The sequence below is a fragment of the Onychomys torridus genome, chromosome 15, assembly GCF_903995425.1.
Source record: "Onychomys torridus chromosome 15, mOncTor1.1, whole genome shotgun sequence".
Classification (NCBI taxonomy): domain Eukaryota; kingdom Metazoa; phylum Chordata; class Mammalia; order Rodentia; family Cricetidae; genus Onychomys; species Onychomys torridus.
Genome location: NC_050457.1, coordinates 16,067,656 through 16,084,615, shown reverse-complemented (window position 1 = coordinate 16,084,615; position 16,960 = coordinate 16,067,656). Strand labels below are relative to the sequence as shown.

The following is a 16,960-nucleotide window of genomic DNA, read 5'->3' as shown; positions in this document are numbered from 1 at the left end:
TCAGTCTTTACTGGTTAGTAAAGAGCATCTCAGCTGCAGAAAAGAACGCAAATCCATTAGAAATCCAGCCTGTTCTTAGGAGTGTTCTTCTCACAACAACTTTACTATACACCTGCATGGTGGTTTTTATTTGAATAATTTTTTTCTACTGGACACTATGCCTTACCATCTAAGTTTATCTTTTTCCACTTAATTGATACATTAGTCCTTCCACGTTTTTTGTTAATGTGTATTAACTGTAAAAACTAATGATTGGCTTGTTTTTAAGACAAGGCATCAAAAGAGAAAATACAAAGTCTAGCTGTGTGGCCTAGGCTGGCCTCCAACTTGGATCTTCCTGCCTCCATCTCAGTCTCCCAAGTGCTGGAATTATAGGTGTGAATGGCCAGACCCAGAAAAATAATAGATTTCACTGTGACATTTTCATGAATGCATGTAAAGTACTTTGGTAATACTGATCTCCATTATTCTCTCTTACTTTTTTCACTCCAGGATTTTTGGTAGTTTAAAATTTTGTTTTTAATTTTCAATTTTCTCTTTTGAATTTAGCTTGGAATGGTATGTAATTTCATATGAATACCTTTGGGGAAGTTTTTTTTTTGCATTTATAGGAACAAAATTCAACTTTATTTCCATGCTTATACAGATAAGTATAGTTCAAGTGCTCCAATAAAGGTTCTTTTAGCTGAGCAGTGGTGGTACACGCCTGTAATCCCAGCACTCAGGAGGCAGAGGCAGGTGGATCTCTGTGAGTTCGAGGTCAGCCTGGTCTACAGAGTGAGTTCCAGGACAGGCTCCAAAGCTACAGAGAAACTCTGTCCCAAAAAAAAAAAAAAAAAAAAAAAAGGTTCTTTTAAAAAACAATGTCAAACCTCTATTAATTATTAATCTTAAGATTAGAAATAATCTTAAGTAGCTATCTTAGAAAACGCAGATGTTTGCATTATGATTCATAACAGCAGCGACGTTACAGTTTTGAAGTAGCAACGAAAGTAATTGTCTGGCTCGGGTCCGCACACGAGGAGCTGTATTCAAGGGTCGCAGCATTAGGAAGGTTGAGAACCGCTGCTCTAGAGTTACTGCAGCTTCCCCACTGCCTGCCTTCCTCTTGCAGCTCCTTCCCACCCACTGGGCAGTGACAGTTTCTCTCTCCTTGTCTTTCCAGATCAGTGCTTCTCAACCTTCCGAACGCTGTGGCCATTTAATAAATGTACTCGTGTTTAGTGACCCCCCAGCCATAAAATTATTTTTGTTGCCACTTCATAACTGAAATTTTGTTGCTGTTGTGAATCATAATGTTAATATCTGATATGCAGGATATCTGACCTCTGTAAAAAGGTCCCAGTCCACATGTTGAAAACCACTGTTCTATCCAGTATTTAGTGTAGGGGGAACCAGGTGCAGGCTTTGGCTGCTGCACAGACACACCTACATGATGAGGAACTGAAGCTTCCTGATAACACAGCTTGAATGGAAAGTGGATCCCAGCCCAGTCAAGCCTTCAAAGGAGCCTCACAAGCAGCATGGATTCACCTCACCTTCGATAGCAACCGACACCTGAGAATATAAGCTGAGATGTCCTCATTTGCTGTTTCCACCAAAGCATATGGGAAGTTCCATGATATATGACTTTCTTAAACAGAAAAACTCCATGAAACTGCAATATATTTGGGGCAACTGATTTGGTGTTCTTGGACCATGGTCACTCATATTTGGTTCTATAATAAACTCGAGGTGAGAGGTGTGTGTGGTTTGTGCTTCCTGTAAAGAAGTAAATTAAATGTGCAAAAAAGCAAACTAAATTTAAATGCGAAGATACAGGCAGAAAACGAAAAAATAAAGCGGCGGGGCTAACTAGTGTTTTCTGAGATGGAAAATCCTGGCTGGGCTAGAAAGAGATTATGGAGGCCTGGCTGAGGCTAAAAATAATTTCCACTCAAATCAGAGCGACTTGAAATCATTACCCTCTGAAGGGCTGGGCGAGGGCCGCTTCCGCTCCTCTGTCAGGTGAGGAATTCCAGCTTTGCGCCGGCAGTCGGCAGGCTCAGGGATGCAACCGGACGTCTGCACCGTGGGGAGGTGGCGCCCCGCCAGCCCAGCTCTCGCTATGCGCGTGCGCACCAGTTCGGGCGCGGCGCCGAGGTTCCGGTCATCTGGCTTCCGCCACCCAGACAACCCCTGTGCAGGCCAACCCTTAGCGCCTGCGCAGACGGCGGCGTCCGTGCATCACCATGGCAGCATTCGCGGGGGGCCCGGGTAAGTGCGGAGGGCTGGGCGGGTGCCGCCTACTCCTTTCCCGGTTCAGGTATTCCGGTTTTAAAGGAGTGTCTGCTGGGTGTGGAGGGCTCCAGTCTGCTGACGGCGTGAAGGAGGCCCGGTAGCAGAGTTTGCAGAGACCGCAGCAATGTCCCCATGTCAAGGGAGCTTTAGAAACAATGTAGGGTAACTCAGTTGTTTCAAATACAAAATGAAAATGCATTTTTACTATAAAAAGTCCAGAATGGCCCAGGAAGGGCTGTGCTTTCTGTATTTTATCTTATTTCCCCTCAGGCTTCTGCTATTAGTTCCGTGGTGGATCCTTCTGGAGACAGCTTACTTCCACATACCCTACCATCTTTTTACCTTCCACTTTCAACATACATGCACAGGATAAATATTGCTTGGTATTGACCCTTTGAGGATTTTTTTTTTAAGTTTTTTAAAATTTTATTTAAATATATTTTTTGTATACAGCATATTTGACTGCAGGCCAGAAGAGGGCACCAGATCTCATTATAGATGGTTGTGAGCCACCCTGTAGTTGCTGGGAATTGAACTTGGGACCTCTGGAAGAGCAGTCGGTGCCCTTAACCTCTGAGCCATCTCTCCAGCCCCTTTGAGGATTTTTATACAATGTCTTTTGATCATACTCACCCTTGTTCCTCTCCATCTCTCAGATCCAACTGAACCTTCCTCCAACTTGGTTTTCTTGTGTGTGTGTTCTTCTGTTTGTCAAATAGAGTGGGTTGCCCCAAGGCTGGAGGCCTCCTCTTTTGAGACTTTGGATTTTAAGCAAGTTTTGTGATATTTATAGGGTAAGGTGACCCTTTTCCACTCCCACACTATCGTGAACCTGATAACTCTTAGATGTTTTGTCCCATGATCCCTACAAGAGAGAGAGGGTCGTCAAACTCACAATGGAGGTGCTGGAGAGAGCCCAGTTGATAAGCTGCTTGCTTTGCAAGGGTGAGGACCAGAGTTCCATCCACAGAACATATGTGAAAACTAGCAACCCTGGTACAGGTCACTCTGGTGAGGTGGAAACAGGTGGATCCTCGGGCACAGCTAGCAAGCCGACCAGACTTGTCTGTCTCCAGGCCAACAAGTCTCCCTTTCTCAAAACACAAGGTGGAAGCCTCCTAAGAATGGCATCTGAGATTGTCCTGTGTTCTCCACATGCACGTGCACACGTGGGCACAACCCACCACAACATGACAGTGAGTCTTTGGAGGATGCAGATCCTTCCTTGGTGCACAAGTGTGGCGCATGCCCTGGTGCCTTAGTTTCTGATACAAAGGGACCAACCTAACTGTAGCTTACGGACAGTTAACCACCAAGGGGCATTCTGACAGGAGACAGCTACCACCATGCAGGTGCAGTTTCAGTTCCCTTGTACCTAACTAACTCTTTGTGCTATCAGAGGTCCGAGCCAGAGTCCCCAGGGCTAAAAGCGTGGTGTTAACAGTACCGCGTTTCTTCAGGAGGTGTGGTGTCAGTATTCCTGCCTTTCTGGCTCCTTGGCTCCAGGATCTCTTCCTGCATCTGTCAAGCCAGAAGTGACTGGCTGAGTAACTGTTACTACACCACCTCCACATTTACTGGCCTTCCTCCCTCTAGACTTAGAAGGACCTTGTTATTAAAATGTGGACTCTCAAATAAACACCCTCCCATTTCAAAGTCACCTGGTTAGCAACCCTTATGCCATTTGGAACTAACATGTCTCATGCCCTCACACAACATCTAAAAAGGAAAACCTGAATTTGCAAAGATGCTGAAGGCATCTGACTGGCAGCCTTAATTCCTTCTTCACTGTGTAACATTGACAGGAACCCATCATTTCCCCTGTTCCCCTGCTCTAATGCTTTTTCACCCCTGTCTCTGAGATCCTGTTGTACATATACAGTTGTCTTGTTCATTTGAAGAGCTGCAAAATGGTCCCTATTTAGTGTTGACAGACATTTGAAGTTTCGCTCTTTTGTTATTACAAACAGTTCATTAAGTTTCTTCAATGAAATGAGCTTATCTGTCTGTGGAATAAAGCCAAAGAAGCAGAATTTCTCCATCAAAGGACAGATAGAAGAATGGCCCCCACGGCCTCCTGTGTTCCAATGCTTGTCCCTCGTTGGTAGAACTGGGAACTGTTTGGGGAAGGATTAGGAGGCATGGCCATATTGGAGGAGGTGTCACTAGGGATGGGCCTTGAAGTTTCAAAAACCCCATGACAGGCCCAACCCCCACCGCTGCCTTCAACTTTCAAATTAGATGTGAGCTCTCAGCTACTGCTCCAGCACCATGCCTGCCTGCCTGCTGCCATGCTGCCTGCTGTGAGGGTCACAGACTCACCCTCTGAAACTGTCAGCCAGCCCCCAATTAATGCTTTCTTTTATAAGTTGCCTTGGTCACTTCAAGGAGACATAAATAACCACATTTACGTGCTCCAGACATTTTAAAAAAGACCGGGCTGAGCTGTGATGCTCAGTGGTTGTGTTGAATGTGTTTTGAGTTAGGATATTTTAACTCAACAATTAGTTTATCTGGACATAACCTCATTGTAAGTCACTAAGTACAGAGCAGCAATCTGCCCAAAGAAACTGCATTTGGCCTAAAACTCCTGCATCATTGTGTCTGGTTACTAATTTGTAAGGTGCTTTTATAGAAACTCCAAATGCAATATAAACACAGTCAAAAGGCACCATGGAAAAACCTAATGCCTGGCAACCTATACACCAGGAAAGAATGACCAATTTACATTTGGTCTCTGTCTATCTGTCCTTCCTCACCTCATTGTAGGTAGAGTCCTGTGGTGTAGTCTAGGCTGGCTTTGAACTCATAATCTTCCTGTCTTGGCCGTCTGAGCTGTGAGGTTCAAGTGTCCAAAGCCATACCCATTATGTTTTCTGTCATGAATGTATACTGTGATTTAATTGTTTTCTTCTTATTTAGTATTTGTCATAACTAAGAATTAATGCGCCTTCTAAAATGACTAACTTGGATATTTAGAAAAATGACGGTCAAGCATACTCTTGCATTTGTGAACAGGGCCCTGTGTTTGAGGGGGCTGCTGGGGTCGGTACAGAGCTGCTGGAGGCAGTGGGGGGAGCTGCTGGGGCAGTGGGGGTGACTCTGTGGGTAGGGGGATCACTGGGGGCAGTGGGGTGATTTGGGGTAGTGGGGTGACTCCAGGGGTAGTGGGGGACTGCTGGGGGCAGTGGGTGACTCTGGGGGTAGTGGGTGACTCTGGGGGTAGTGGGTGACTCTGGGGGTAGTGGGCTGACTCTGTGGGTAGGGGGACTGCTGAGGGCAGTGGGTGACTCTGGGGGTAGTGGGGTGACTCTGCGAGCAGTGGGCTAACTCTGGGGGCAGTGGGGGACCGCTGGGGGTAGTGAGGTGACTCTGGGGGTAGTGGGGGTGACTCTGGGGACAGTGAGGTGACTCTGGGGGTGGTGGGGTGACTCTGGGGGCAGTAGGTGACTCTGGGGGTAGTGGGGGGCTGTTGGAGGCAGTGGGGTGACTCTGGGGGTAGTGGGGGGCTGTTGGAGGCAGTGGGTGACTCTGGGGGTAGTGGGGGGCTGTTGGAGGTAGTGGGTGACTCTGGGGTTATTCAGGGACTGCTGGGGGCAGTGGGGGACTCTGGGGGTGGTGGGGGCTGTTGGGGGCAGTGGGGGACTCTGGGGGTGGTGGGGGTCTGCTGGGGGCAGTGGGGGACTCTGGGGGTGGTGGGGGTCTGCTGGGGGCAGTGGGGGGACTCTGGGGGTGGTGGGGGTCTGCTGGGGGCAGTGGGGGGACTCTGGGGGTGGTGGGGGCTGTTGGAGGCAGTGGGGGGCTCTGGGGGTGGTGGGGGTCTGCTGGGGGCAGGGGCCTCTTCAGCCAACTCTCCTCCTTTTTCCAGAGTGCTTGCTGAGCCACACGATGACAGGCACTATCTTTATAACCCGTGTTTTCTGACTAAAGGGGTGGCTTATAATTTGGCATGTAGAAACCCCACTTGCTGGGCGGAAAGACAACCACTGGCAGCTCCTGGGGTCGTCCCCAGAACCTACATGACAGTTCACAGCTGGCCGTGACTCCAGTTCCAGAATCCAGCGCCGTCTCCTGGCCCCTCAGACAATGAGCACACACATATGGACAAAATACTCAGAAAATAAATAAATCTTAAAAATGAAGCCCACATGTTTATGGCAGATACATGCACTTGGATCAAAATGAACGGAGGTCGTTCAAAATGAAAGAAGTCCTATTTTCTGGTCAAAGATGACTTTTCCCAGCGTGTAGATATTTAAAGATTTATTTACTTTTTAGTTTTATTTTATGTATGTGAGTGTTGTCTTGCATGTGAATCTGTGCTTCACATGCGTGCAGTGCCCACGGAGGCTAGAAGAGGAAGTTGGTCCCCAGGAACTGGAGTTAACAGAAGGTTGTGAGCGTTCATGTTGGTGCTGGGAATCAAACCTGGGTCCTCTGAAAGCGCAGCAGCGCTGTCTCTCCAGCCTCAACTTTTCCTAATATTTTGCTGGCAGTGTCTGACGACAGCATTTTCTTTAGGCTCTTAGAGGTTGCTGGGCAGAGTTAATAAGCCAACAGTTGGCAGATTATAATGCATGCTCCATGGGTAGGCACTGCACCAGCAGGGCTCAGGGAAGGGATTAAGGAAAACCTGGCAGTGTGTGCATTACTTGCATCTGTCTACGCCAGCGGAGCCCGGGATTGCTGCCTTGAGTTCAAGCACTCAGCTGCAGGAGGGTCACCGTCTGCAGGCAGATTTGCAGCAACACATGGACTCTGTGCTGTTGAAGAGGCTGCAATGGATGAAACTAACTGCTACCCTCAGGGCTTTTGGTTTGGCTGCAGGGCCTGGAGGGGTGGGGACAGACAGACATGGAACCACCCTTGGTTTTCACACAGCTTTGTCTCTCCGTAGAGGACCCGGGTTCTTGGAGGACACAATGTAATTTCTGCTTTCAGTGTCAGCTTCTTAGCAATTTTGTTCTCTTCCTATGTACTTTTTACACCTCCAATCTGCAGACCACACCGCATGGCTACTAATTATAGCATGATGTATGTTTACATGTTATCACAGACCCACATGCCACAATACATATTCTGTTTTGTAAATCTATTTTTTCCTAGCCTAATTGCTTGTTTTTTCTCTCTCAATCTATCTTTTACCCCTTTCTATAAAAAACATTTTTTAACCCTGTAACCCAGCAGTCCCCGACTCGGGACACATACCCATGGGGAGGAAACCACTCCCTTGTAAATGAATGTCTGTGAGCACTATTCACAATAGCCAAGGCACAGAAGCCACCCAAGTCTACAATGACGGACTAGTGGGTAGAGAAGATGTGGTAGACACTACCAGTAGAGTATCATTCTGCTCTGACTAGTAGCCCTTGCTAGTCACCACACGTGAGCTGGCAAGATATTATTGTGCTTAGTGGAATAAGCCAGCCACAGAAAGAAAATATGCTGCATGATCTCATTTATTTGTAGAATTTTTAGATTCTCAACTATATAGAAGCAGAGAACACAATGTTGACTATTCATGGGAGAGAAGAGGAAGTGTTGGCCAAAAGATACAGAGCAGATATGTAGGATGAGTGAATCTAGAGATCTAATGAGCACCACGAGGACCATGGGTAATGAAAATGTACTGTATATAAGAGTTATGTTAGAGGGACTTCAGCTGCTCTTCATACGTGCGTGTGCGTGCGTGTGTGTGTGTGTGTGTGTGTGTGTGTGTGTGACACGCACACACACACACACTAACAACAAAACTTAGAAAAGGTGCCTGGGGAGATGATGGGCATGTTTATTTGCCTCGGGTTATTAGAAACTATTTTACTTGCCATGTGTATCTCACAACATCATTTTGTCTACCTTAAATATAGACCCCACCAAAAATATTCTTTTTCATATAAATGTTGTTATTTTAGGGTCCTGGAGTGAAAACATACTGGATTATTTTCTCAGAAGCAGTCAGATCAGGACAGAAGATGGCGCTGAGATCATCTGGTATCACGCAGCTAACCACAAGTCCCAGATGCACGAGGCGTTGAGGAGTAAGTGGCTTCTGCTGTTTCTATTAGAAATTCTTTTCCTATTCCTGTTTTTTTTATTTTTGAAGCAGTCTTTGATATGTAGCCCAGGCTGGTCTCACACTTGCGATCCTCCTGTGCTTCCCAAATGCTAGGGTTCTAGATATGAGCTGCTACACCTGACGATTTCAATTTACTTTGGGTAATTCATGAACTCGGTACGTCTTTTTGAAATCCAAGCAAAATGCCTTGAGCTGTGAGTTGGCTGGAGCGGGAACCAGTCTGCCAGAGTCAGTGGACAAGAGAGTGTGTGGCTCCCCCTGGAGAGTGGGCGGCAGCTGTGCAGATGCACTTGCTGAGTGAGACTTGGCTCTGGAGACAGACTCCACTCCGAAATTTGGACCAGGGACAGTTGCTGCAGCCAGAAATTACCAGGGCTCATTCCACTCTCCACTAAGCTGTGCCGTTTGTCCGAGCGGCATGGTGATACAAGGGATAGTGTGACACCCATCTGCTAACTGCTGCTTTATTTCCTGCCATCCCTGTGGAGGATTTGTGCTGTTTCTTGGGGCCTCCCAACCATCACAGTGACCTGAAAACCCTGCACAAGCTAGCTTAACTCTTCAGGGCCTCCTGCCGTGGTCTGAGCTTTCTTCCCAGGAACGTCCTGGGCAAGCACCACCACTAATCTACGCCCTGGCATTCTTTTTACTTTTCTTTCTTTCCTGCGTTTTTCAATTTTCTATTTATTTCTTTTATATGTCTGGTTGTTTTGCTTACGTGTATGTTTATGCACCATCAGTGTTCCTGGCCAGAACACTGAATCGAATTCCCTGGGACTGGAGTTTACAGACGATTGTGAGACACCATGTGGGTGCTCGGAATTGAACTCAAGTCTTCTGGAAGAAAAGCCAGAACTCTCAACTGCTGAGCCATCTCTCAGCCGATCTTTTTCTTTTTCATTGAACTTTCTCTGTAGTCTTGGCAAGTCTCAATTGAGCTCGCTCTTCCTGCCTCAGTCTCCCAAGCAGTGGGAGTTACAGAACTGCATCACCAGGCCAGGCCTGCCCAGCCTCCCACACATCCTTTGGTATCAGTTGAACTGTTGTTTCTTAAAAATAAACGCCTGTTCCTGAACCCAGGACCGGACACAACCTTTACTGTCTGTCCTGTGCATCGTCGTATAGGAGGCCAGCAGCACATGTGCTAGAAAGAAGTCAGCAGACACGAACAGATGAGAAGAAATGTTATTGAAATACACTGGAGAGAAGCAGTGGGTGGGTGGGTTCCCAGAGATGGGATGGCAGTCCCGGGAGAGAGAGAGGTAAAGTCCTCTTTACAGGAGTGAAGGGAGACAGTCTCACTGTGGGTGCCTGACAGGCTTGAACCGGATGGCACAGGCTCTCATAATCTTGTTAAGGGGTATATTTTACTGAACACGTTGCTTTTCTCAAGGCTGACCGTTTGTGGAAGGTTCCTTGGGCCATAAGAGGTTAGGCTGCAGATGTCTGTGGAAGACATGGGTTACTAGGAACCAGGCTACAAGGGCTCATGGCTTGCCCTGATGGTTAGTGTGGGGACGAGGCTTTTCTGGGGAGCCATTGTCTGCACATCAACATTCACGTGAAGTTTTGAGGGTGTGCGTTTAGTTCTTTATATGGGAAACAAAGGAATGACTAATTTGGACTTCACTTTTTAAGGAACATTTTAAGGAAAAGTCGACATTTCCAAAATGATTGTTCTCTTTCCTATTCCTATTTGTCACATCTTTGGCCAGCACCTGCTGGGTGCAAATTGGTAGATGTCACTGCAGTTTAGATTTGTGTTTCCTAAAATCTCAAATGCCCTTGCTGGGCCGGCAAAATGGCTCAAAGGCTGAGGGCAGTTGCCCCGAAGCCTGAGATGAGTGGGCTCCTAGGGATGTGCAAGTTAGTAGGAGAGAATCAACCCCACACGTTGTTCCCTATGGCATGCAGATGACCCCAGAAACAAGTGAAATATGTAAGAATTTTTTAAAAAGAGAAGTACCCTGGAGCCTCTGCTGGTGTCTTTGGGGAAGTGGCCCACTCTGTTGCTGACTGCTCAGTCCCCATTGTGAACTTTGGGAACCCACAAACTTCTTTCATTTTGGTCCCTATTTGAATGACCTTTGTTCATTTTGATTCAATTGTATGTATCTCCCATAAACATGTGGGCTTTATTGATTCTGTATCTGAATGTTTTGTCTGCACGTATGTCTGTCTGCCACGTGTGTGAATATTGTCTGCCGAGGGCCAGAAGAAGGCATTGGATCTCCTGGAACTGGAGTTACAAACAGTGTGAGCTGCCATGTGGATTCTAGGAACCGAACCCAGGTCCTCTGCAAGAGAAGACAGGGCTGGTAACCACCGAGCCATCGCTCTCGCCCCGGCTTGTGTGTTATTGCATACCAGATTAAACTAGTCCTCTAGTCTAGTCAAAACCCACATACCCAGATTGCTCTGGTGGCTTCACTCTGAGGTGCTTGTCTGCAGGTTTGGTTACTATGGGCACACACATACAGCATTCTAATTCTCTTTATCTAGATGTGTGGGAGCAGGTGTTGTCCTTCAGAGGTTTAATAAAGGGCCCTGCAGCTGCCCTGTTGGCTGTGTTGACACTAAAATTATATTTTATTCTAGTGCTTTGATTTGAAAGTTTTTCTCCTCCAAACTTATTTAAATGGGATTGTATGGAAGAGGGGGGGTCTCTGGGGTGGCACTGGGGGCTAAGCTGGAAATATTTCCTTAGTATGCTACTAAAAAGCCCAACAGTCAAATATTTGTCTTCTCTCTTCTCTTTATTATCATAAGTTGTTAGAAGAAACCAATTGACACTTTGATCATCTCCTGGAAACCACCTACATCAACTCCACAAATTCCTCGTGTCCTCGCTTCCATCTTCTACTATTTCTACAGATGACAGTGTTGCCAATATTTTACTGTTGTATAAAACAGATTGCTCAGTGGGTAAAGGTGCTCGCTACCAAGCCTGACAACTTAGTTCAGTACCCAGACCTGCATGGTAGAAGGAGAAGACCCACTCTTACACATTGTCTTCTGACTTTCACGTGCACGCTCTGGCACGTACATGCATGCACACCAGGGCACATACACACATAAAATAAAGAAATAAATATGAAAATTAAGAACGATGTCTGTTCTCAAGTCAGATAGTGCCTGTGCTGCTCTGTCCATTCCCACGGACAGTTCCTTCTTTCTGGTTAAGGCTTCCCCAGGTCCCAGCGCTGGTGCGGTATGTCACGGTTCTGTCTGTCTCTGTTACTCTCCTGGTGGCAGACGTCCAGAGCTGGGTGTGGTGGGGAATGCCCGAAGTCCCAGCATTTGGGAGGCTGAAGTGGCACAGTTGCAGGTTTGGGGCTAGCCCGGGCTATGTGGTGATAACGTGTCCCACAAAACAAGTCGCTTTAAAAAAGTAGCTAAGTTTTAAATCAAAGACGTTAATTTTTATGTAGAGTTTCAGGCATGAGCAATGAATGTCCGTGGATTCTAATTTGAATATCAAGAAGATAATACATGCAGATGTCTGTATATCTGTGTATATGTGTGTATATATGTGTGTGTGTATACATGTGTCTGTGTATCTGTGTATATGTGTGTATATATGTATCTGTGTATGTGCAGGTGTGTATGTGTGTAGGCATGTGTCTGTGTATCTGTGTGTATGTGTGTGTGTCTGTGTGTCTTTGTATCTATATATGTGTCTGTGTCTCTATGTGTGTGTGTGTGTGTGTGTGTGTGTATGTGCATATATGTGTGGATGTGTGTGTATATGAGTGTGTGCAGGTGTGTATATGTGCATTTGTCTGTGTATGTGCAGGTATGTGAATGTATGTATGTGTCTATGTATCTGTGTGTATGTGCATGTGTGTGTGTGTGTGTGTGTGCAGGTTTGTCTGTGTGTGTCTGTCTGTCTGTATTTGTAGGTATGTGTGTGTATCTGTGTGTGTTTGTGTATCTGAATGTGTGGGTGCAGGTGTGTCTGTGTCTGTGTGTGTCTCTGTATCTATGTGTGTGTGTATATGTCTGTGTGTGTCTCTGTATCTGTGTGTGTATGTGTCTGTGTCTGTGTATCTGTGTCTGTGTGTGTGTGTGCAGGTGTGTATGTGTCTGTGTCTCTGTATCTGTGTGTGTGTGCAGGTGTGTTGTATCTGTGTGTGCCTGTGTGTGTATCTGTGTGTGTGTGCAGGTGTGTTGTATCTGTGTGTGCCTGTCTGTGTATCTGTGTGTGTGTGCAGGTGTGTCTGTGTATCTGTGTGTGTGCAGGTGTGTCTGTGTATCTGTGTGTGTGTGCAGGTGTGTCTGTGTATCTATGTGTGTGTGTGTGCAGGTGTGTCTGTGTATCTGTGTGTGTGTGTGTCTGTGTGTGTCTGTGTCGGTGTGTAGTACCAGCGGGAGAAGCAGAGCCTTGCTCCTCCTAGTAGGAGGCAGCACCTTGAGGGACGCTCTCAGCCCAAATGTACTCATTTTGCTCTAGAACACGCCAACAGACACTCCCTGGGCTTCCCTGCCTTTCTGTGCTCACCTCACTAGATACTAGAAAGGATCTGTAGGTAGAAAATGGCCTCAGAGCCGTGTGATGTAGGGATGGCGTGCAGGCTCGTACAGTGCCGGGCAGCCAGCAATTATTCAGCAAACGTTGCCTTCTTTCTCCCGCGGGTACTGCGCGCTTCTCCTGTAGTTCCGTGTTCAGCAGTAACAGACTCTCTTACTTGGGCAGGTGCTGCCCACATGATAGAGGCTGATGTCCTTCTTCCTAGTGATGGATCAGAACATGGCCAGCCAATCATGGCCCACCCTCCTGAGACAAACAGTGATAACACGCTGCAGGAGTGGCTGGCTGAGGTCATGAAGAGCAACAAGGGCATCAAGTTGGATTTCAAGAGGTATTTGTACAAACGTGCTTCTTACTGTTCTAGAATTCACTTTCTGTCTTGGACTACCCATTCTTACACCTTGCCAACTGAAAATAAAAATTGAGGCCATAGTCGGGTTTTATAAAGGAATGTTTCGCATGTGACCCTTGTACCACAGAATGACAAACTGAATGTGCTTCTCTCCACCAGTGCTCGGAAGGAGAGGGCGTTAATACGTGCATATTCAGTTTGATTGATTGACGTTGCTTGAGAGGCTATCTGGAAGTCAGGATCCTTTACCATACTGTGTTTCAGGAGTTGACTACGTGAGCAGGGATTCCTCTCCCAACGGCCTTTTATTGACTTTGGCAGGGTAGAATCTGGAATTGCTGGCAGGCAGAACGGCTACCACAAGCTCCCAGCAGCCACTGCCATTGACACCCAGAAATGGTGGCAAACCCAACCATCTCTGAATCATACCTCAGCATGAAGTTATCTCTGGGCTGGAGGTCCCAGCACCCACATCAGGCATGCTCAGAGCACCCTGGGGATCCAGCACCCTCTGCTGGCTTCTGCAGGCCCTGCACCCTCATGGCACACACATTAAAATAAAATAAATCTCTAAAATCGAATTACCCCAGGAAGCAAGGATTTGAAAAGCCTATAGGATTATCAGGATGACTGTCACCATTTATGGGTGAGTGCCCAGCAAACCTTGTCACTTTGTTGTGATGAGGAGCTGCACAGAACCCGGATGTACAGGAGTCTGGATTGATAAGGATGTGTGAGTTAAAGAATGATCTGAGAACCAGAGAGCTTTGTGGGCAGCGAGTGGTTCATCAGCTTTATCGGCAGTCTCAGTCCTGGAGCAGCTGAGGGGTCACCTGAGGACGACTGCTGAGCCAGCCTCAGGTCCCAGGACCGATCTGTAGCACCCCAACCCCCTCCTCTTCCACGTGTGCAGTGTTTTGAGTGTTTGCTGTTGTCTGTGAGACCATCTCTGGCTCCTGCAGATTAGCTTGTGCATTTGTAAGTTTTAGCTGCTACTTGTGTGGCCCAGAGAAGGGCCATGCCACTAAAAAAAATGTATTTCATAAGCTTTATTTTATTTTTAATTGTGTGTGGATATGTATGTATATGTGTGTACATGCACGGGGGTACCCTCAGAGGCAATTTGAGGGCATCAGACTCCCTGGACCTAGATTGTAAGTGATTGTGAGTCCCCAACATGGGTGCTGGGGACCAAACTTGATCCTCTGCAACAACAGTATACAACATACATGCTATGATTGGGCTGCAAAGATAGCTCAGGGACCAAGTGTGTACTGCTCTGCAGAGTAATTAAGGACACACGTGTTAGTTACAGTTCTGAGAGCTGTGGACACGTGTTTTTGAGGGGGGTACAGTTCTGAAAGCTGTGGACCACGTGTGTTAGTACAGTCTGAGAGGACGTGTGTTAGTACAGTTGGGGCAACGGGTTTTGTGAGAGCTGTGGACACGTGTGTTAGTTACAGTTCTGAGAGCTGTGGACACGTGTGTTAGTTACAGTTCTGAGAGCTGTAGACACGTGTGTTAGTTATAGTTCTGAAAGCTGTGGACACGTGTGTTAGTTACAGTTCTGAGAGCTGTGGACACGTGTGTTAGTTACAGTTCTGAGAGCTGTGGACACGTGTGTTAGTTATAGTTCTGAAAGCTGTGGACACGTGTGTTAGTTATAGTTCTGAGAGCTGTGGACACGTGTGTTAGTTACAGTTCTGAGAGCTGTGGACACGTGTGTTAGTTACAGTTCTGAGAGCTGTGGACACGTGTGTTAGTTACAGTTCTGAGAGCTGTGGACACGTGTGTTAGTTACAGTTCTGAGAGCTGTGGACACGTGTGTTAGTTACAGTTCTGAGAGCTGTGGACACGTGTGTTAGTTACAATTCTGAGAGCTGTGGACACGTGTGTTAGTTACAATTCTGAGAGCTGTGGACACGTGTGTTAGTTACAATTCTGAGAGCTGTGGACACGTGTGTTAGTTACAGTTCTGAGAGCTGTGGACACGTGTGTTAGTTATAGTTCTGAGAGCTGTGTATGTGTTTTACTTATGATCCCCGTACAAATCCCAAGAGGTATTGTTCTTACTTCTGTGTGGAAAAATGGAGGTTGAGAGGATAAAAAGCCCGCTTGTGGTCAGATGGTTAGTTGTGGAGAGCCATCAGCCTGGCAGGACATGGAGCCTCACTTTTTTTCCTGTCTGTGGTCTTAGGGCTTTGTACATGCTAAGTGCATGCTTACGTTCCCAGCCTGAGAGTGAATTTTTTTTTAAATTTGAGTGTGTGCTCGTGTGTGTGTGTGTGTGTGTGTGTGTGTGTGTGTGTGTGTAAATTCCACAGCAGGCCTGTGGGGATCAGAGGACACTGGCAGAAGTCAGTCCCCTCCTTCCACATGGTGGATCCTAGATGTCAAATCAGGTCATCAGACTTGGCAGCAAGTACCTTTACCAGATGAGCCACGTGGCCAGCCTGAGTTCTTCAGCAGCCTCTGAGCTCTGTAAGCGGAGCTGAAAGGAATCTAGTGGGTCTTGTTTTGTGCTTCCAGGTTATTTTATCAGGCATACAAATGATAATACATGATTATAATATTGCTATAGAGATCATTGAGTAATAGAGTGATGTTTAAATTTTCTCTAGAGTTTTAGCTGACTCTGGGTTTTTTTTTTTTTTCCATTTTTTCGAGACAGGGTTTCTCTGTAGCTTTGGAGCCTGTCCTGGACTAGCTCTGTAGACCAGGCTGGCCTTGAACTCACAGAGATCTGCCTGCCTCTGCCTCCCAAGTGCTGGGATTACAGGCGTGTGCCACCACCTCCTGGCTAAAGAACACTTTTTTTTTTTTTTTTTAGAGCTGAGGATCAAACCCAGGGCCTTGTGCTTGCTATGCAAGCGCTCTACCACTGAGCTAAATCCCCAACCCCGACTCCGGGGTTTTAAAAGATTTTCCTCTAAAATACAATTTTAAATTACTTATTATAATATTAGGGATGGCTTTCACTCTGTTGTCTTCAATTTGTAAATGAAATTCCTAAGAAGGCAGGATGAGGTAAGATGCTCAGTCTTATTAATTTACTTTTGCATCACTGTGACCAAACTGTCTTGGCTCAGTGTGGGAGATGTCTCAGCCCACCTAGCTGAAGAGGATGGGTGCTGTGTGGGGCAGAGTTCCTGTGAGATGAACCTGTTCACATGGCACAGACCAAGAAACAACCTGTGACCAGGTGCAGGGAGCCCTCACAGGCCTGCTCCTGTAATCTACTACTAGCAGCCTGAAGCCTCTAGATAGCCTCTAAAATTACACCACAGGCTGGGAACTGAGGACTCAGCAAGAGTCTCTCAAGAGCAGTTCAGAGTCTGACCTTAAGGGTATGCTGTTGTATTACTTTAGCTTTGCAGGGTTTTGTTGTTGTCTTTTTGTTTGTTTAGTTTTGTTTTTTGATTTAAGATCTTGAACTCTAACCTTGAACTCTCCACGTAGTCACGGCAGCCCTCCCCCGACCCTCCCTCCAGACTCTCGAGTGCTGGGATTACAGGCACGTGCTACCACACTTGGTTTATATGTGTTGAAATCAGGTGTTGTAGTGCATCTAGCTTTGCTGTTTTGTTTTGTTTCTCCAGACAAGATTTCTGTGTGTAGCCCTGACTGTCGTAAAACTCACTCTGTAGCCCAGGCTGGCCTCGAACTCAGAGATCCAGCTGCCTCTGTCTCCCGAGTGCTGGGATCAAAGGTGTGAGCACCA

At 46.7% G+C, this 16,960-nt stretch overlaps 1 protein-coding gene across 1 annotated transcript in view; it reads left to right on the top strand.

Annotated features, from left to right (window-relative positions):
- Window positions 1-2,131: 2,131 nt before the first annotated feature.
- Window positions 2,132-16,960, top strand: part of Fam151b (family with sequence similarity 151 member B) — a 34,985-nt gene continuing 20,156 nt past the window's right edge. The window contains exons 1-3 of the mRNA XM_036206801.1: window positions 2,132-2,256; window positions 8,193-8,318; window positions 13,053-13,218. Of these exons, the coding sequence (XP_036062694.1) occupies window positions 2,232-2,256; window positions 8,193-8,318; window positions 13,053-13,218 (317 nt within the window). The 5' untranslated portion in view covers window positions 2,132-2,231. The remainder of the gene's footprint in view (window positions 2,257-8,192; window positions 8,319-13,052; window positions 13,219-16,960) is intronic.